Genomic DNA, 15,710 nt, shown 5'->3' on the forward strand with positions numbered 1-15,710 from the left:
AATGTGTCAATGTGTTCCTCCCTTCTTGAAGAGAGGAAAGGAAATAATGGGTTATGATGAAAACATTTTTAAAACATCAAGCTAGGGAATGGGATGAACTGATAAAGTATATGAGTTATTTTTAACATTCTCACTGAGTTTGGGGATTGGTAAAGAAACATTTAAAAATTACTTTTCGATAATATTTGAGAGGATAAAAGACAATTTGATCATGTCTGTCCATTACGATGGTAACTTTCAGCTCTTCCACTGTCTTGCCCCTTAGTCATAGAAAAGGCATTAAGGGAAGCTGTCATGGATTTTTGTCCTCATGTTGCTGTCAAAATAACCCTGTGTAATAACAATTAGTTAACGTGAAAAAAGTGATTTGAAAATGAAAAGTGATGCCTAAAAACTAAGTAAGTAATTCTATTAAGTACCCTTAGAGTAAGCTAGAATGAGGCCACTCTTTTATCACTTGCCAACAGATGAAAGCTATAGCAGGGTAGAAAATGGGGCCATTTCTAACTAGGAATTCTTATTATCATTTTTCAGGCTTTTACTTTATGAGTCATGTGACTTAGGAAAACTCCCTACCTTGAACTTTCTTTGATGCCCTCTTGTTTGAGGGAGTTTATTTTCAGTTGCGTTTCTTATTTTGAAGTTGGAGTCCCATTCTCTGAGACCACCACAGGGCTCTCTACATTCTGAGCAGCTGCCATTTCAAAGAGGAAAGATAAGAAAGAATAATTCTATCTATTCCATTTTTAAAAATCAAAATACATCTAACTCAGCACTGGTAGGTACATTAAAAATAATAATGCAATTCATTTAATGAATTTTCAGAATACTGATGAGACCTAGGTTCACAATACAATGGATCTTACCCTTCCACCGCACTGTGGAACGAGCTGCAGGAAAAGATCTTTTACTTCAAACTGAGGCCAGTGGCTCACAGCTGATTTCAACTGCTTTAAACCCAGTGAGGGCGCTGGCAGGAAGGGCAGCGTGTTCCAGCTGACTCAGTGGTGCACCATTTTTGTCTGGAGGACTGATTTAGATGCAGGGAAGTGGAAAAACACACCAGCAAGACACTAAATCTGGCTTCTCTTCCAAACTTAGTCCCATCAATTATGAAGGCTCCCGAAGGAAACGACCTGCTGCCTGGATTCTAAATTCCCTGGCACAGTTCCATTAATTAGCTCAGCAATTAGTGATTTTATCAGTTCAAACTCGCAGCAGTGGTCAAACAAAGGGGGAGAAACACCTTTCAACATAATAAAAAGTCAATCACTTTCATTATTGGCAATTTAGTATTCACTCTTTCCAGAGCTGTACTTCAGTCTCTGGTTTCCAAGGTTTCCAGTGATATTGTCTATATGAAAAGGCAATTCTTTGGGACCAAAAAAAAAGAGAAACTTCTTTGAGGTTGAAGACATTTATGTCTTGCCACTACTGCCCAAAATCACTGTACTTACTTTTCAAGCATTTCAGAAGGTAATTATTTTTCCATTAACATACACCACAGAACCACTCAGACACAACGAAAACATTTTCTCCTTCAAAGTTTTAAATAAGTATGAACCTTACCTTAAAGCAGTAAGCTAATATTCACATGTCTGAAACTGAGTTTTTCTTTTGACATTTCAATTTTACAGATATTTTGTCATTAGCTTCAGTGAAACATTATCACCAAACTTGCCATGTATTAGTTTCTTTCCTCAATTGTACATTCCCTCCTCACACTGAGAAGGAAATCAGTACAAATATTTCTTTTTCTTTTTTTTTTTTTGCGGTACGCGGGCCTCTCACTATTGTGGCCTCTCCCGTTGTGGAGCACAGGCTCCGGACGCGCAGGCTCAGCGGCCATGGCTCACGGGCCCAGCCGCTCCGCGGCATGTGGGATCCTCCCGGACTGGGGCACGAACCTGTGTCCTCTGCATCGGCAGGAGGACTCTCAACCACTGCGCCACCAGGGAAGCCTAGTACAAATATTTCTTGAGGAGGTCTAAGAATATCAACTCATGTTGCTGGGGTAAAAAGAGTATCACATGGATGCAGCCATTGTTTGCTTGCTGCCGACACAGTAAGTCTTGCAGACCAAGGAGCACAATCACTACTAAGCCCACTGTCCTCTACTTGACTCCAGCCTGCCTTCTTCCTTTTCCTGGCTCCTCATTTCAGCCTTCTTGCATTCTCCTCATAGGGAAATAACTGACCTGCAAGCAAACCCAAAACAAAAAAGCTGTATTTAAGCTTCGAGTCCCAGTGACTAAATCTGGGAGAAGGCAGTCATCCACTGCTTAGGACAGAAGCCAGTCCCCTTTCAGAGGTACCTGAGTTTTAAATCTAAAACTTGAAAGAAGACAAAGTCTTATATAGATACTTCACCTTTCCATATTCTCTACTTTCTCCTTTTTGAGTTATCTTCTCTTCTATTGCATTTCTTCAACAGCCATTCATAGAGTATTACACTATACATTATCGGTAAATATATTTTTCTCACCCTGACCATTTTCTTTTTACCATAAATAACCCCCCTTAAAAAAAAAGTCTACCAATATTTGCAAGATTTCTTTTGGTTTCTCTTTTCTTCTGAAATATTTTTAATAACATTTATTCAATGTCTTAGTCCAGGCTGCTGTAACAAAATATAGAGACCTAGTGATTTAAACAACAAACATTTATCTCCCACAGTTCTGGAGACTGGGAAGTCCAAGATCAAGGTGCTGACAGATTTGGTGTCTGGTCAGGGTCTACTTCCTAGTTCACAGATGCCCTACTTCTCACTGTGCCCTCATGTGGGGAAGAAGTGAGAGAGCTCTCTGGGGGTCTCTTTCTGTTCACAAGAGCTACACCTTCATGACTTAATCATCTCCCAAAGGCACCATTATAAGGGAGTAGGCGGTGGGCTTAGGACTTCAACATATGAATTTGGGGGGGAGAAGGACACAAAAATCCAGTCCATACACTCTGCCCCTGCCCCTCTCCCCAAATTCATGTCCTTCTCACATGTAAAATACATCTCAACAGTCCTAGAAGTCTTAACTCATTCCAACAACAACTCTACAGTCTAAGTTCAAATCTCATCCAGATAGCGAAATCAGACACGGGTAAAACTCAGGATACAATCCATCCTGAGGTAAATTGCTCTCCAAGCTGTGAACTTGTGAAATCAAACAAGTTACACGTTTCCAAAATAAAATGGTAGAACAGGCATGTGACAGGTCTCAAGTAAACATAAAACCTAACAGGGGGAAACTCCATTAAACTTTATGGCTCAAAAATAGCCCATTGGTCTGATAATCTGCCTTCCAAATGTACTGGGATAGCAACATCACCCCCAAAGGTACTGCCCACGCTGTGGCAACGGCCCCACCTATGCTGCAGCTCTCTGAAGTAGCCCCACTCTTGTCAGGGCTCCATTGGCTGCAGCCCACACCACAGGTCTCTACAGGGATGCCCCCAAGTGAGGCACTAGACTGGGGCACGCTAGCCCACCTGAACCACAGAGGCAGCCTCACTCACCCTTTGAAACCACTCTGCAATATCTCAGAAGATCCAGGAACTTGAAGACATAGAAATAGAATCCAACTCAACTAAAGCATAGTGATTTAAAAAAAGAACCAGCTGAATAAAAATGAAAAAGCCTCCATAACTAGTAGGGCAATATCAAGCATCTTAGAGAAAAGAAAAAAAAAAAGAGGGGGAGACAAAAAACTTCAGAAAAAATAGCAATAGAAAAATTTTCAAATTTAATGAAGATCCAAGAATCACAATGAATTCCAGTCAGCATAAACACACACACACACACACACACCAAGAAAACTGAGACACATCACAATCAGATCGCTTAAAATCAGTGAGAAAGGGAAAGTTGTATGAAACATTATACTATGTGTTATAAAGGACACTAAGAGAATAAAGGACATATTTCCTGCCCTAAGAATATTAATTTTCAATTTATGTATAAATGTGATTTGTAGGTGAGACATCCAAATTTGGGACATCTGGGATTGGGAGGGTTATGACAGGCAGAACCAAAATTCTGATGTGGGTACAGAAATTTGTAGGAACCCAGGAGCAAAGCCAAAATTGAGAAGTTTGCAAATTACACAAGGAAGAGTCCATCTGAATTAGATGGTTGAAGAGACAAACATGAAGCTTGGCAAAGGGAAGGGAAGTATCAGAACCATACTGGTAAGAAAGATTCTTCTTTTGTGGCAGATCAGGAGTATCTCAGAATAAAGAATCCTAGAAGTAGTCAACATTGAGAAAGTGAGCCGGGGAGAGTCTGAGCATTGGGCCCAGGAGGGCATCTGTCAACTGCAAGTAGAACATTCCCAACCTGGGAACAGAAGTCTTTGTGAGATATTCTAAAACGGCTCATCATTCCACATTTCAGACCTCAAGTCCTGAAGATTCCTGTTTCAAAAGGTTGCTTGTTTGTCTCCTTGCTTTATCATTTCCATTTTCTCATGATCCCAACTAGCCAATCTGATTGCAGTTTCTTTCTTTGTCCTCCAATCTATGCTGGACAGAACTACTAAATAAAATTTTCCTAAATGCTGTCTACGTCAGGTCTGCCCAAATTTCCTCAAAAACATTCAATGCTTCCCTGTTTCATTTTTTATGTTAAATGTGAACTTGGCCTGGTTGCCAAGATCTTCCAACAGACATCCTTATTAGACCTAGGCACTGTTATGTCCTTAATACTCCATCTCTGATCTATTCATGTCCATCTCGCCCTCCATTATTGTGCCTACTTGCCTACCTTTATTTATGTTCACCATGCTCTCTTTTTTTCCCTCTACCCATCCATCCTTCGAATACCACCACTCACCCTTGAAGTTCTTCCTCATGTCTTTTCCTGCTTAAGAATTACAATAGGAGTCAAAATCTTGTTTATATGATTTAGTAGTTAATTTTCAGTACCATTGTACAATGTTCAAATACATGCTTTTATATGTCTTTAATTCTTACTTACCTATTAAGTTTTTTGAGTTAAGCCTATAATTTATCTTTCTTCGACTGCTTCCAATGCTTAAGACAGTTTTAAAGCACATAAAATATAAATAATTGTCGACTGATTTAAATAAGTGGACTAAAGTAAATATATCCTTTCAGCTATTCTTCCAAAGACTATTCGCTTGATTATGAGTTTTAATTCAAAGAGCTAAGACATATATAATCCAAATTAGATAACAAAGATCCCTAACTTTTTAATATATATAAAACTTGTCTGTAGCCAATTCCTAATTGCCGTGGTTTAGAGGCTAAACTCCAAAGGTGGATTCCTTAGGTCATAAACATGAATATCTACTGCTGATACTAAACTAAGTTCGCATATTCTTTTGTCAGTAAGTAAAAGAACTACAAATCAGAATGATACGTTGGAAATATGATGAGCAATGAATTCACATTGACCTAGAGAAAAATTCTTGTCCTGCAACTTAACAGACAAGAGCTCATCAGCAGATTACTTCACCAGTAGCGTTGGTTTTTGAGAGGTTTAAATGAAATTGTGACAGAGTCTAGAGTGAGAGCTTTTCATTCTCTCCCTGAGTGTGAAGAGAGTATTTAGACACTACTCATATTCAGACAAATGATCTCAATTTTAAAACCTTGTTTACATCCCCAACCTTTTCAAAAACAAAATTCTATTAGCTAGCTTCTTCTCTGTATTTATTCATATTAATTTAAGGTCATGGAACTCAAACTAAACTTCAGGGAACTTACTACAAGCAGATTTCAAGAACTATAACTTTACTACTGTGGTCTTTTTAGTCTTTAGTTTATGTATTAAAATATCATGCTTGTTTGGAAGCAGCTGTAATACCTCCCTCACTTTCAAGGACTCTCTTCACTTTCTAGTACTTTCTTGTTTCCAAGTATGAAAACATAACACATAATTTTGTGCCTGTCACACATAGTGGATGACCAAAAAATTTTATCTTTTGGTCTTCCCACAATTTATATCATGCCAGAATTACAGGATAGGTAGAAAGTACCAAAGACATGGTATGATTTATATTGAAGAAAAAAGTGCAGAACCTATAGCTCATCATGTGGGATATTATTATTGTAGGTTATGCATTAAGGAATTAGTTCCAAACTCCTAAAACTCAAAGAGGGGAAAACTACCATAAAAGCCAACAGTTGGGTCCATTTTGACTACCTCTTCTTCAAAGAATATTAGGAATATACCTACAATACAACAATGAGATTGACAGTTTCCATTCCAATCATTATTGGAATGCAGCATTATTTAATGTAGCAGTTTAGAAGTGAGAAAAATAACATAGTCCTTAGTGCCTGGACCAAAGGAGGTATCAGAGCAGAAACTGCACGTATGGATCTTGAACTATCAGATGCAAATTTTGTAAAACATTAGGCATACTGCGAAACTAACAAACTCATTGTTGACTAGGTTTTAAGAAAGTCCTGGCCTTCCATAGATGCTGTTTTATAACATAATCCTATCACACAGAAAACTGCCACTCAAGTACTCTAGATCAGAGCAACTCAGTCATTATATCGAAAAAGAGAAAAAAGAAAAGAAAACTGAGAAGAGCCCATTCTGAAGGCAGTCAAACTAATACACTTCCCATGAGAATATAAAGAAAGCAAGGGAGTGTTTTGAGGGTACCTGTTAAATTCTTTTATTAAGTAGGCCCAAATGTGACTAAACAAAATTAGTTCGGATCAGAGTTGGGGTGAAGTTAAATAGATTCTGTGACAATTTTCTCTCCTGTCTTGAGATTTCTTGACTACGCAGCTCGCCTGAATTAATTGTTTGAGGCATACATTTTAGGAGGAAAAAAAAGAAAGAAGTAATTCCTGCTAGTGTGCAGGGGATAGCAGAGTCCAGGTCAAAACCTCCAGGGAATCAATTATTAGTTTCTAGACTTGAACACTGTGTGTGAAACATTTTCATTAAGAATGTAAATGTAGAAGTCTAAGGTGACTGTTTCCTTCATTGTTGTTTAAATTCAGTACCTTGTCTGACCCAGTCTCCACAATGAAGTTTGTGCCCTAACGTATAGCAACATTTGTGACGTCCAGAGCACGGCTCTGCCCAGTTAATGGTCACAGTTGCTTCTTCATCTTCACATGCACCAGCAGGATGCTGAAAAAAGGAAATCAAGGCCCTTGTGAAAGCAATTACTTGAACCTTGAGAGAGACATTACAAGAAAAACATGGGTAGGGTAACTGTTGCAAGAAGATTCTATGCTCTTTATGATTAATAAGGAATAGGTATTGAATTAACAGGCATTTCTTTAATATTATTTAAAGGTTGCAGGCAGTTGTATTGAAAGACATGACACTACAAGGTTGCTAATGCAATTACCAAGGGCATTTTATTTGTTTGCTTTTATGATCTATTTGTCATTAAAAACAGTAAAGATGAGGGCTTCCCTGGTGGCTCAGTGGTTGAGAGTCCGCCTGCGGTTGCAGGGGACACGGGTTCGTGCCCCGGTCCGGGAAGATCCCACATGCCACGGAGCGGCTGGGCCCGTGAGCCGTGGCCGCTGAGCCTGCGCGTCCGGAGCCTGTGCTCCGCAACGGGAGAGGCCCCAACAGCGAGGGGCCCGCATACTGGAAAAAAAAAAAAAAAATCAGTAAAGATGAAAGGCTTACATAATTATGAGTGGAAATCGTTCAGGTTAGACTATTTCAGCATTTACAGGCATATTCTCCTGTCATTCAGTAAGAAGTCATTTTTCAGAGGTCGGGTGGAATTTGATGGGAAGACAGAAATCATTGTATGCAGTGTCTGGGGCTCAGTGCTGCTCTCTCTAATGCACCTATTCCTTTGTCACATGAGACAGGAAATAAGCATTTCCCAGGAGCTTGCTACTGAGAAGCCTGAAATCTTATAAATGAAAATGTGAACAATTTGAAAGAATTATTAGAGATAACTTTAGACACAATATTAAATGTTTATTAATATTGGGTTCTAATAGATTAAGCATCTTATGGTGAAAAAGTTAGCAAATACATTTTTCCTAAATAAGGAAGATGATAATATACACAGGCAAGCAAACCATAGGGCAGATTGGTTTTCATATGCAAGGAGGGGAATTATGACCTAATCCATGTCCAAGGTGTGTGGCCTTATAATCTATAAAGTAGTTCAATTAGGGGGTCACATTCATTGTACTCTATTTCTATTTTGAGCTAAGCTTTGATGATTAAATCCATAGTGTTCAACCTTATCCTTCCCTTACTTACCTTTCCGGTTATGTCCCCAAGAGAAAGAATTGACTCATTGGCATCAAAAGGGTCGTACCAATAATCCATGCAAATTGGTGTTCCTTTCAGGCCTTGGAGTTTATATTGACAAGGAAATTCTTCTTTGGACAGCAGATCATAGAAACAAATCTCTTTTCTTGTAAAAGCCACTGCTATCTAAAGTAGCAAAGTAGAAAATCAGAAAATATTTCTGATGGATTTAGTGAAAACAATATGAAAAGCAGACATGCAAATCTTAGCACCAAATCAGACATTTTCACCTGAGGGTCCTTAATGTATTACAGAAGTATAGCATGGTGGCACAAATGTGCTTTATTCTAACCAAGTATTCTAGGCAAGATAAAAACTTTCCCATTTGAACACACTTTCTTCCCTATCGCTACTTCACAGACCCCCAACTTCTTCCACCCATGGGAGACTAGGCAACTAATCACAGGAAAGACAAAGACATAGAGGTCTACAGCATCACACAACCATACAGAAACTTTACAAACCATGTTTTATGAGGCAAGCAGAGGCTTTCACAGAAATAAATTGATAAAAATTCTGTAAGTAGCCTTTCTAAGTCAAATAAAATCCTAAAAACTATTTAAGAAAGGGTAAAGACATTTGTAAATAAAATTGACAAAACTTTAGCTAGAGTAACCCCCCCCAAAAAAGAGAGAAGATACACATTACTAAATCCAGAAATAAAAGAGTAGATATTACCATCAACCTTACAGAAGTTGAGAAAAGGATTATAAGAGAATACCATGAACAACTGTAAGCCAACAAATTAGATAACTGAAATGAAAGGTACAAATGCCTAGAAACACAAAATGACCTAAACTAACTTAAGAAGAAATAGAAAATCTCAGCAGACATATAATAAATAGAAAGATTGAATTTGTAATCAAAAAAATCTCCCACAAAGAAAATCCCAGGCCTGGGTGGCTTTTCATTAATAAGTTCTATCAAACATTTAAAGAATTAACCCCAATCTTTCTCAGACTCTTCCAAAAACTAGAAATGGAGAGAACACTTTCCAAATCATTTTATGAGGCCAGTATTTCCTAATACCAAAACCACACGAAGATATCACAAGAAAAGAAAACTGCAGACCAATATTCCTAATGAATAGAGATGTAAAAATCTTCAGCTAAATCCCATCAAAGAGAACCTAGCAACATATAAAAAAGGTTACACACCGTGACCAAGTAATATTTATACCATTGTAGGGAAACAAAATTTGCCACCTCAAAATGTGTCTATTTGGCATGAGGATTAATTTAGGTTGATTATTTTTAAGAAACAGAAGACTCAAGAAGTTTTTCTTTTTACCTGCCCCCTAGCTGCCTGAAGAATTTGGATAAAGGGCCTGTTCATAGAATAGAGCTATCACCAGAGATATCTGCAAAGACCATGGGCTAGATGCAATGGTAGAAACTCAGGGTCTAGAGTCCACTCTGAGTCCCAGCATCTCTGTATGGCCCAGCAAATATTTGTATACCAAATATTTGCTTTTCCATCCTCATGTAAATTGCCTTCATCCCCTTTGAGATCCCAAACCACCATCCCAACACCCTCTTTTATCTTTGTTAAAGATGATATTTAAGGTGAAGACTTTGGACACTTTGGTGAGTTACTCAGTTTTCCTGGGTCCCTTCCATATATACATGTTATTAGACTTTTGTTTGATTTCCCTTGTTAATCTGTCTCATTTCAGTTTAATTATTGGACCAACCTAGAAGGGTAGAGAAAAATTTCTTCCTCCCAACACCAGGAATACCAGGTTAGTTTAACACATACAAATATCAACTAATGTAATACACCACATTAATAGAATAAAGGAAAAATGTGGTATGATCATCTTAATAAAAACAGAAAAGCATTTAACAAAACCCAACGCATTTTCATGATAAGAGTATTCAACAACTTAGGAATAGAAAGAAACTTGATAAAGAGCATGTACAAAACAAAACAAAAACACAACCTATAGCTGATATCATACTTAATGGTGAAAATTTGATTGTATTCTCCCTAAGATCAGAAATAAGACGAGGCTGTTCTCTCTCACCACTTCTATTCAACACAGTGCTGGAGTTTCTAGCCAGGGAAATTAGGCAAGAAAAGTAAATAAAAGGCATCCAGATTGGAAAGGAAGAAGTTAAACTAACTCTATTCGTAGATGACACGATCTTATATACAGAAAATCTTAGGGAATCAACAACAACAAAACCAATTAGAACCAATAAGTGAGTTCAGCAAAGTTGTAGAATATAAGATTACTTTTTAAAACTATTTATATTCACCAGCAATGAACAATCTTGAAAATGAAATATCAAAGGCAGTGTAAGAGAAAGAAAAGACAAAGCACAAACTGGGATACAATATTTGTAAATTAGCCATCATATAATTGCATATAACCAGAATATATAAAGAACTCTCAAAACTCAATAATAACAAAATAAACTCAATAAAAAATGGGCAAAGGATTTGGACAGACACTTCACCGAAGAGGATAAATAGCAAATCAGCACATGGAAATATACTCAACATTATTAGTCATTAGGTGATTCAAACTATCAAACAAATAATTAACAAACTATTAAAAAAATCATAAGACACAGAAATATGTACATGAGTGGATATTTGATGATATTAAGGAATTATTGCTATTGATATTAAATGTGATATGGTATTATGGTTATGCTAAAAAGAGAGACTTTTTTCGAGATACTGAAATATTTACAGATTAGATGATTGGATGTTTTGGATTTCAATAGGGGGAGATGTAGATGAAACAAGATTGGCTGTGAATTGTAAATGGCTACGGGTGGATATTGGTTCTTAATGGGATTATCTCTGCTTGTGTGTAAACTTAAATTTTTTCATAGTAAAATTTACCATCTGCTTAATGTAAAATACTAAGAATATGGATTTTTTAAGCTGCATTATTCCCTCACAAATTGATTTTCCTTTCAGCATGTTATCTTTCTCATAGGTCTAGTTATATGAGGGTATTTGGGCTGAACGGGCCCAACCCAGCAAAATTAAGAAACTGACTAGTACACTGGTCAACATCAGATAAGCAATTCCCTGAAATTGCACTGAGCTGTGCTATGCACTGATATAGCCTCTCAGCTCTGCGTACAGACCCAAGACTCTGCTAAAAACTAGAGTCATAAGGTCTTATCAGCTAGTAATGCAGCATGGCCTCACTGGGGACAGAGCCAACAATCTGAGTCACTACCAGCCTTGCTATTTAAAGGCACAAAACAACAGTCTGTGAATTGGAGTAACTCACTTGGCTTTACTTGCATTCCCTCCAGGTGAGATGAGAGGTACAAAAGAGTGATGCAGCTCTCTGTCACTGCTAGTGTTATACTTGCTATTGATCAGGAGCCCTGTCCTATCATTTCCCCCATTTTACAAGCAATAAATTTATTTCTAAAGACTCTGTACCTTGTTTACATTTTCCAGAGAAGTCATACTTGTCAGCCACAGGTGTTTAAGCTTGTTGGCATCTGAAGTGATGGGAAGCATTTCTTGCAGCTTTAAATTCTCTCCCCAGATTCCTACTACACCTTCCTTCCTGATGATCAGATAACGACTTGAACTTTTTAAGAAAATTACTTTTTGAATGGTGTCCTTGCGTTTCACTGGGAGGCATTCAAGGTCTTTCCACTGGGGAACCACCATTGCCTTTGCTTGTTCATCTTTCTCATAAAGTGTTAACAGCATAAATGAAGTCAGCTTGTCCCAATTAATACAGCCATCTTGGGCCACATCCACTTTATCAAAGAGCTCTCCACGGGCTTCCCTGGTGGCGCAGTGGTTGAGAGTCCTCCTGCCGATGCAGGGGGCACGGGTTCGTGCCCCGATCCGGGAGGATCCCACGTGCCGCGGAGCGGCTGGGCCCGTGAGCCATGGCCGCTGAGCCTGCGCGTCCGGAGCCTGTGCTCCGCAACGGGAGAGGCCGCAACAGTGAGAGGCCTGCGTACCACAAAAAAAAAAAAAAAAAAAAAAAGAGCTCTCCATATTCTTCCTTTGTGCCCCAACCAACAATCTCTGTCATCCTCTGCACAAACTCTTCTCTGGACATACAAATGGTTTGACTTGGCTCTGAGGGCTAGAAACAGGAAAAAAAACAAGACATCAGTGAAAACGTCCTAAATACCAGAGCACTGTGCTACCCCCAAAGGTGGATCTAATCAGCGATTCTTCCAAGATGCAAAGAAAAACATCTACTTTATAATGGTGCTATACTTAAATGAATTGGGGCTGCAGAGCAAATAACTGACAGACCTACAAGCTGACATCCTCAATCACAGATGTCCTTATAACTGGCAGAGGGAGATAGGAGAGTCAGAGGTTTGATATGATGATGGATGCAGAGGTCAGAGTGATGCAGGGCTATGAACCAAGGACTGCAGATGACCTCTAGAAGCTGGACAAGGTAAGGAAAGAGATTATCCCCTAGAGGCTCCAGAAGGAAGACAATCTTGACAACACATTGATTTCAGCCCTGTAAAACCCATTTTGGAATTCTGAGCTGTAGAACTGTAAAATGATACATTTGTGAGGTTTGTGCTACTAAGTTTGTGGGAATTTGTTAGAGCATCAATAGGAAACAAATACAGTGGTTTAGAGAAAATGGGTGAATCCCTGAAGAGAGCTTAGCATAGCCAGTAAAATGATATCCCAGTGATACTTTAATCCAAGGGCAAGAAGTCACCTCTATGAACACACCATTACAAAGACAGTGAAACCTTATAAGCTGATTTTCTTTATTCGTGGTAGTTATGTTCTATAAAGCCTTTGCAAACACTAAATTAGCAGATACTGAACCATGGCTTTTGTGAGAAATACAACATTAGGTTTCTGTGAGCCTCTGGTCACAATATTTTCATCGTCAATTCAAAATTTTGTTTCATGTCTGTTTCCACTGAAAGACATTTTAATATATATTGTTAATTCATTAACAGTGAATTCATGGCCAACATTACTATAAGTCAAGACTGAGTGAAGCTTATCTAACACACGTATTTTCTCCATAAGGCACAGCACAACCTTCTTGCACTTAGAACTTTACACTACACTTGGGGAGCCATTTTAAACAGTGAAATCACCGAAAAAAGCACAAAATGCAAAACCTTGGCACCAAGTGGAGCACAAATAGGACACTTGTTTACAGTACGAGAGCTGGAATAAGAAGGTAGGGTATCACTGAGTTTGACCTCAGCACTGAACCAGCACACTGGAAGACTGCAACTTTTTGCCACTCTGTACATGTGTGTGAATGACCATGAAGGTGCCTTGAGTATTGACTTGGGGGTTACAAATAAATTTTAGCAAGTAGGCAAATTCGCAAATACAGAATCCGTGAATAATGAGAAGCATCTGTATTTCAAATAAGTATATAGCTTAATATTGATAGGCTGTTTAGTTCGGTGAGCTTCATGATGAGAGAATCTATTTTTCTACTACCTCAGAGCCAAAGAGTCAGAATTGACAGTAAGCACAGGGAGGCAGCATATTGCAGAGCAGGTCAAACAATTGTAGGTTTAATCCTGGTTCCACCAGAGACTGTGGGAACTACTGGCAAGTTACTTCACTGTTGAGGCTTAATTCTCCCATCTGTGAAGTGGATATAGCAAAATATCAGTCTCAAGAAAATGATTATGAAGGTTAAATGACATATCAGTAAATGCAGAAAAAGCATTTGACAAAATTCAACACCCATTCATGATCAAAACTCTCAGTAAACTAAGAATAGAAGGAAACTTCCTCAACTTGGTAAAGAATATCTGCCAAAAACATACAGCTAACATCATACTTAATGGTGAAACTTTTAGCATTCCTACTAAGGCTCAGGTACAAGGCAAGCAAGTCTTCCTCTCACCATTGCTTTTCAACATCATATTGGAAGCTCTATTTAATGCAATAAGACAAGAAAAGGAAGTAAAATAATAATGATTGGGAAGAAAAATAAAACTGTCTTTGTTCACAGATGACATGATCATCTATGTAGAAAATCTGAAAGAATCAACAAAAAAGCTCCTGGAACTAAGAAGCGATGAAAACAAGATTGCAGGATACAAGATTAATATACAAAAGTCAGTAGATTTCCTATACACCAGCAATGAATGAGAAGAATTTGATATTAAAACCATAGTATCATTTTACATTAGCACCCTCAAAAATGAAATACATATAAATCTAACAAAGTGTGTATGAGATCTATATGAGGAAAACTACAAAATTCCTATCAGCAAAGTCAAGAACTAAATTATTGGAGAGATATTCCATGTTCATAGAGAGGAAGATTCAGTATTGTCAAGATCTCAGTTCTTCCCAAGATAATCTATAGATTCCATGCAATTCCAATAAAAGTCTCAGCAAGTTATTTTGTGGATATTGAAAAACTGACTCCAAATTTATATGGTGAGGCCAAAGACTGAGATGAGCTAACACAATGTGAAGGGACAAGAACAAAGTTGGAAGCCTGACTCTACCCAACTTCAAGATTTATTATAAAACTGCAGTAACCCAGACAGTGTTGTTGGCATAAGAATTGGCATAAGAATATAGAACCAGATCAATGAAACAGAATAGAGAGCCCAGAAACAGACCCATATAAACACAGTCAACTGATCTTTGACAAAGGACCAAAAGCAATACAACGGAGAAAAAATAAAATCTTCAACAAATGGTGCTGGAATAACTGGACATCCACATAGCAAAAAAATGAATCTAGACACAGCCCTTATACCATTCACAAAGATTAACTCAAAATGGATCACAGACCTAAATGTAAAACACAAAACTATAAAACTCTTAGAAGATAACATAGAAACAAACCTAAATGACCTTGAGTTTGGTCATTTAGGTTTGTTTTTAGATGCAACAACAAAGGCACAATCCATGAAAGAAAGAATTCATAATCTGGATTTCATTAAAATTTAAAACCTTCTCATGAAAAACAATTTCAAGAGAATTAGTAGACAAGCCATAGACAGGGAAGTATTTTCAAAAGATACATCCGATAAATAATTCATCCAACATATACAAAGAATTCTTAAAGTTCAACAATAAGAAAACAAATAATCCAATTAAAAATGGGCCAAGGACCTTAATAGATACCTCACCAAAGAACATATACAGATGGCAAATAAGCATATGAAAGGATGTTCCATATCATATGTCATCAGGGAAATGCAAATTAAAACAACAGTGATATATTGTTAGAATGGCCATACTTGTTAGAATGGCCAAAATCTGGAACACTAACAACAGTAAATGCTGACACAGATGTAAAGTAACAGGAATTCTCATACGTTGCTGGTGGCAACATAAAATCATAGAGCCACTTTGGAAGAGAGGTCAGCAGTTTCTTACAAAATTAAACATACTCTTACCATATGTAGATCCAGCAATCACACTCCTTAGGATTTACTCAAAGGATTTGAAAACGAATATCCACACGAAAGCC

General features: G+C 37.8%; 1 protein-coding gene across 1 annotated transcript in view; it reads right to left on the reverse strand.

The window, feature by feature from the left end:
• WDR49 (WD repeat domain 49) overlaps positions 1 to 15,710 on the reverse strand; it is a 117,491-nt gene that overhangs the window by 81,371 nt on the left and 20,410 nt on the right. Inside the window, 4 exon segments of the mRNA XM_065875813.1 lie at positions 6,979 to 7,153; positions 8,216 to 8,392; positions 11,681 to 12,029; positions 12,256 to 12,347. Coding sequence (XP_065731885.1) covers positions 6,979 to 7,153; positions 8,216 to 8,392; positions 11,681 to 12,029; positions 12,256 to 12,347 — 793 coding nt within the window.

The sequence above is a fragment of the Phocoena phocoena genome, chromosome 4 (genome assembly GCF_963924675.1).
Source record: "Phocoena phocoena chromosome 4, mPhoPho1.1, whole genome shotgun sequence".
Lineage (NCBI taxonomy): Eukaryota > Metazoa > Chordata > Mammalia > Artiodactyla > Phocoenidae > Phocoena > Phocoena phocoena.